Source organism: Trichomycterus rosablanca, chromosome 11 (genome assembly GCF_030014385.1).
Source record: "Trichomycterus rosablanca isolate fTriRos1 chromosome 11, fTriRos1.hap1, whole genome shotgun sequence".
NCBI lineage: Eukaryota > Metazoa > Chordata > Actinopteri > Siluriformes > Trichomycteridae > Trichomycterus > Trichomycterus rosablanca.
Genome location: NC_085998.1, coordinates 39,047,745 through 39,053,378, shown reverse-complemented (window position 1 = coordinate 39,053,378; position 5,634 = coordinate 39,047,745). Strand labels below are relative to the sequence as shown.

General features: G+C 40.2%; 1 protein-coding gene across 1 annotated transcript; it reads right to left on the bottom strand.

The window, feature by feature from the left end:
- Window positions 1–621: 621 nt before the first annotated feature.
- Window positions 622–5,196, bottom strand: ssr3 (signal sequence receptor, gamma). The gene is made up of 5 exons (XM_063004307.1): window positions 5,000–5,196; window positions 3,811–3,937; window positions 3,314–3,412; window positions 2,235–2,366; window positions 622–880 (listed from the first exon to the last, which is right to left on the bottom strand). Exons 1-5 carry the CDS (start codon window positions 5,130–5,132, stop codon window positions 814–816), a joined length of 558 nt encoding a protein of 185 aa, XP_062860377.1. The 5' UTR covers window positions 5,133–5,196; the 3' UTR covers window positions 622–813.
- Between the last annotated feature and the right edge of the window lie 438 nt (window positions 5,197–5,634).

The following is a 5,634-nucleotide window of genomic DNA, read 5'->3' as shown; positions in this document are numbered from 1 at the left end:
TCCCGATTACAAGAGATCCAGTCGTGTAGTGTGAACTGTACAGCGACCTGACGACTTGGAAAGTCGTGTAGTGTGAACTTGGCATAAATCTACTTTTTAAAATGAGTTTTAATGCCACAAACAGGCGTGTAACGCCACACCTGATAGTGGTTTATTATGCTAGCGCACCACTGTCGAGATCCGATCGTCTGTGTAGACGCCTGGATGACAAACAGAACCGCTGAGATTCGAAACAGGAACTCGGGGGTGAGCTAGTGTAATAAATCGCTGTGCCAAACAAGCAGGAGGTTAAAGATGGACCAAAGAAAACGTGATTATAAAAATATAATTATATCAAAGCAAAATATTGTCTTTGTCAGTGGAACTGAATAATTTCACATGAGGAAGTTTAGAGCTGGTATCGGTACTAAAGAACAATTAAGAATCATGGATTGTTATCGTAATATAAGAGATCCGATCGTCTGTACAGACCTAGCTTTTGTGCAGTCATGCTGGAAGAGGAAGGTCCTTCCCAAAACTGTTCACACATATTTAAAAACATCCGACTCATTTTAGAATATGACCCACAATTAACTGGTATTTATGGTTAGTTCAGGTAAGACATGAAAATGAATAACAGAATTGGGTTTGACGTCTTTTATTGTATAAAAACTGAAAAGCAGGATTCAGTAACGACCCCTGTGCGTCCACTCTTCATTAATTTCATGAAAGTCCACTCTTTCCACCCCCAACCTGCCTCCGCCCCCACCCTCGTACCCCAGTCTCTCGTCCAAAACACTGCAATCGGTCGTCTTCAGGATGGTTGCGGCTCTCTCACTTTGAGCCGGTGGACAGTAGCGCGATGAGACCAGAGGAGGCGCTGATGGACAGAATGTAGTTCCTGTAACGAGGAAAATAAACACGTATATTAATAAATGATTACACAAAAGATCCAGAAGATAATTTAGATTATACAGTGGAATCATTTCTAATCTTAGCAAGATTAAGCTTATAAAAACAATTAACTGCATTTTTATTGGAGTAAAATTGGAGTACATTGGTAGTGTTGCTGAAAAAGAGAGAATCAATACCATAAAAAGTCATTTTATTTATTGTTTTGGCTTTATTTGCTGAATGTCATTAACTAGCATAGGCAAAACACAGACTTAAACCCTGTGGAATATCTGCAGAGAGAGCTGAAGAGGCAGTTCAGACACTGGACAATGAATAATGAGATAAACTGCCCAAATCCACGTTTGCAAAGCTTGTAGAAAAGTCCTGCAGCTGTAAATGCTGCTCAAGCTTCAATGCAGTACTTAACACTTTGTGAAAAAGACATTTCAGGTTTCATTTTAGTATTTTTTATTAAACTAAACGTCTTCAGCTCATTATGGGATGTTTAGAGTAAACTGATGGCGAGATTATATGGCAATAATAATTACTAAGAATGAAATCCACAGGACGATACAGTGTGCAAAAATTGAAGGGGTCTGAATACTTTCTGAATGTAGAAAGTAACCAGAGCAACACGGCGAATCACGTCTGTGTAGACGCCTGGATGGCCAGTAGCACCGCTGAGGTTCGAACAAAATATCAGGGCTAAGATAGTTAAGATAGCCCTGCATTACTACTCTCAGACAACAAGTAAGAATCATGGATTGTTATCGTAATGGGAAAAATAAATATCGGTACGTCCCTAGAAATGCATTATAGACAGAAGTGGTTGAGGTACTGGATTAGTGATCAGCGGGTTGCTGGATCCAGCCCCACCACCGCCAGCCCCTAGGCAGCAAGTGAACATTTTATCCTCAGAGCTGATGTTAGAAGCAGGGAAAATGGGCGAGCGTGAGGATCTGAGGGCCAGATTGTGATGGCTAGACGACCGGGTCAGAGCATCTCCAGAACTGCAGCTCTTGTGGGGTGTGTCCCGGTCTGCAGTGGTCAGCATCTATCAAAAGTGCTCCAAGGAAGGAACAGTGGTAAACCGGCGACAGGGTCATGGGCGGCCAAGGCTCACTGATGCACGTGGGGTCCGATCCAACAGACGTTCATGCTGGTTCTGATAGAGAGGTGTCAGAATACACAGAGCAGCACAGATTGTTGTGTATGGGGCAGCAAAGGGGGACCAACACAATATTAGGAAGGTGGTCATAATGTTATGCCTCATCGGTGTGTATATATATATATATATATAAAGATGAAACTTTACAGTGTAAATAGTTTACACAGTTAAAATAGCGAGAGAGAAAACCTACACTGTGGGGTTGAAGTTCTTCAGCAGGAAGAAGGAGGCGACGATGACGAGCACCAGGAACAGCGTGTTGTTGTAGAAAATGGAGAAGGTCGTGGCCTCGTAATCAGCCACCTCGTTCTTCTTCCACAGGATCCTACACAACAAAACAAACACGTTTAATTAACCAAAACATGTCATATTTATTGATTTATTAGGGTTTTACTGTGATGTTTAACACACTTTGGTTACATTCATGACAGGACAGATAGTTACTGCTTACACAAGACTCATCAGTTCAAACACAGTCATGGACAATTTCGTATCTCCGATAAACCACACAGAAAATCGAACCCGGGACCTTCTTGCTGTGAGGCGACAGTCCGGACGTGTTGTAGCAAATCGGTTCTGATTACACTGGCAGGTCCAGCAGCACCCAGAAACACGTTACACGTCTGTCTATTACAGGCTGGCCCACACAGCAATACACACATCGAGAAGTCAATAAGCCTACTGGTATGTTTTTTTTTGTTTTGTACAATGGGAGGTAAATAAAGTACCTGGAGGGGAAAACACCTACATGGGGAGAATATAAAATCCTCACAGATGATGATTGGGAAGTTTGTTTATTTATTTATTTAAATAAAATGCCACCTTTATACTAACACAAACACCAATTTATATAGAATCAGACGTCTAATGCGCACAAACTTAATTTAAATCTAGGAATAGTTTATTAATTATTCAGGAATCTTGTGTTTATAATGTCCCATCGACCCTAAATTGGATAAATCGGAGGTAAAACAGATAATAACTGAATATATAAATGAATAAATAAGTGAGTGGGTTGATCTTGAGTACTGACTGCGTATAATGATGTACATTTATTTATTTATTTATGTTTTAACACGCGTGTAATTTAATAGCAAAAACAGGTTATTATGTTTCTTTCTGTTTATCTTGTCTTTATATTTTGGTCCATTTTATATTTTTATTTTCCTGGCCGCGATGTAGATTAAAACTGTTCCTGTGTAAGAGTTTCTATTTTACGACACCTCTAATCACACATGTTGTCTATTCAGTGCCTGACCGTCCTCGTTTTACCTCTCGTCCTTCTCCTTGCGGGACATCTTGCGGTTGTCGGCCTCGGACAGTTTGCGCGTCACCTCCTTGGAAACGGCGTCCTCGCGTTTCTGAGCCACCCTGAAAACGTCACACGGTTGATAAACCCTTACATTATAGATAGATAGAAACATAAGATAAACAAACAGCTGTATAGACACTTTATTTGTCCTGGGGAAAATTACTTGTAGTTGAACAAGCAAAAGAAGAACAACAACTACAAATAAAGTAAGTAAGATGATGTGAATGTACAAGGTGCATATATACAATATACAGTATGCAAAAAAAAATAAGAGGCTCCTCTTATTATATTAGTATATATTATATTGTATATATTAGTAGTGTATCTACTCATATAAACAATATATGCAGATATAAGTATAAATATAGAAATAAAGATCAAGTTATTGTTATAGGTATAAAAAGTAAACAAAACAACAACAATAATTACGGACATGATATTATTAAGGAGTTCTTACTTGTGTTTAAGGACAAACTTGACGTTCTTGTAAGCGAACGCCACCAGGTACGTGCTGACCAGAGTCATGACGGCATAGAGGACTGCAGACTGGACCAGGTCCATGTGCCAGATCCTCCAGAACAGCCCTGTTGAATTAGAGAAAGAAGAAGAGCCTGGGTATAAACCTGTAATGTGTTTATACCTGTAACCTATAATGTAGGTGTAATGTCTGATACCCCATCCTTATATTTTCCTAAGAATCCCCGTCCTTATAGGACTAGTACTCACAAGGTTGCCGGTTCAAGCCCTACAACCTCTCCCCACAATGTTAACACTGTTAGATCCCTGAGCAAGGCCCTAAACCCTCAACTGCTCAAATTGTATTCAGTCATAAGTCGCTTTGGATAAAAGCGTTCATTTAAGTGACTAGCTGTAGCCTAGTGGTTAAGGTGCTGGACTAAGGTTGCCACTGTTGGACCCTTGAGCAAGGCCCTTAACCTTTAATTGCTTAGACTGCATACTGTTACAACTGAAGTAATGTTCCCCATTTCTATATTTTCCAGGATATAATGTCAGATTCCACATCTTTTTATTTTATGGGATCTAAATAAAGTGTATAAATGACTGATGGCATTTTTAAATTGTACGGTTTTCTGTTACTAGTGTCACTGTTCTATTAAGCAAGTCAACCATTAAATATTGACTTTATTTTTGAATCTGCCTGCCTGAAAATGATCAATTAGGGTCACTGGAATGTAGATAAGACCCCACTCGGTGTTTGAGACACTCTTGGTCCTGCTGCTGACGTGTGACAACAAAAAGTGTGCGGAACACTGTTAAGCACTGATTACTTTATATTTTTGTACATCCGATGGTTGTGGGGCGAGTTTTGTGGTGTATTATGGTCCAGATAAAGCATTTACACATGCACAGCGTTACTATTTCATTATTATTACAATATATGACACATTATTTACAGTTCATTTCTAGGCTGGAGCAGTTAGCCAGGTAGCTATGACTAGCTCCACATAAGATGCTATTTTCTCAGTAGTAACAAAACAAAGCAGCTGTTTGTTATTAATCAACACTTGTAGAGGTATTTATGTGCTTATTTAATTCATTATGAATTAAAACACAATAATAACACAGTTTTTAAGACAAAGTTAGCAGAATATGAGTTAGCATGAGAGCTAACAGGCGCTACTCACAGATTGGAATGGCTGAGACGATCAGAGCGTTTCCGTAGAAAAGCGCCGTGGATTTAGCCGACAGGTTTCTGCTGAAGTCCTGCAGGAGCAGATCCTCCTCAGATTGCTGTTTATTCGAGCTTTTAGGAGGCATTATTCAGCTGTGTTTCGGTCCGCAGTGCTGTGAGAGAGCGTCGCTGAATGAAGGGACTGACACGTATGTGTGTTCACCCATATACACTCTAACGCCGCGTCAGCACAAGCACACAAACGCGTCTTACTGAACGGACGGTAACCGCTTAGGGTCATAGTATGAATTAACATGAAAATGCGGTATAACAAAGATAGTTGCTGATAAAGTAAGCTTTACGCATGCGCATCTATACGTACCAGTTAAATCATGCACTGTACAGCCGTTGTCAGTGCACTTTATTTAGCAATCATTACAGTTCGACGTGTATTGAGGTTAAATTAGCTAAAAAATATAAAACTATGTGTGTGTGTGTGTGTGTGTGTGTGTGTGTATGTGTGTGTGTGTGTGTATGTGTGTGTTTATGTGTGTGTGTGTGTGTGTGTGTGTTTATGTGTGTGTGTGTGTGTGTGTTTCCACGCTGGGCCGTACGCCAGTGATTCCCTGCTCCCGGAGTCCCTGCACC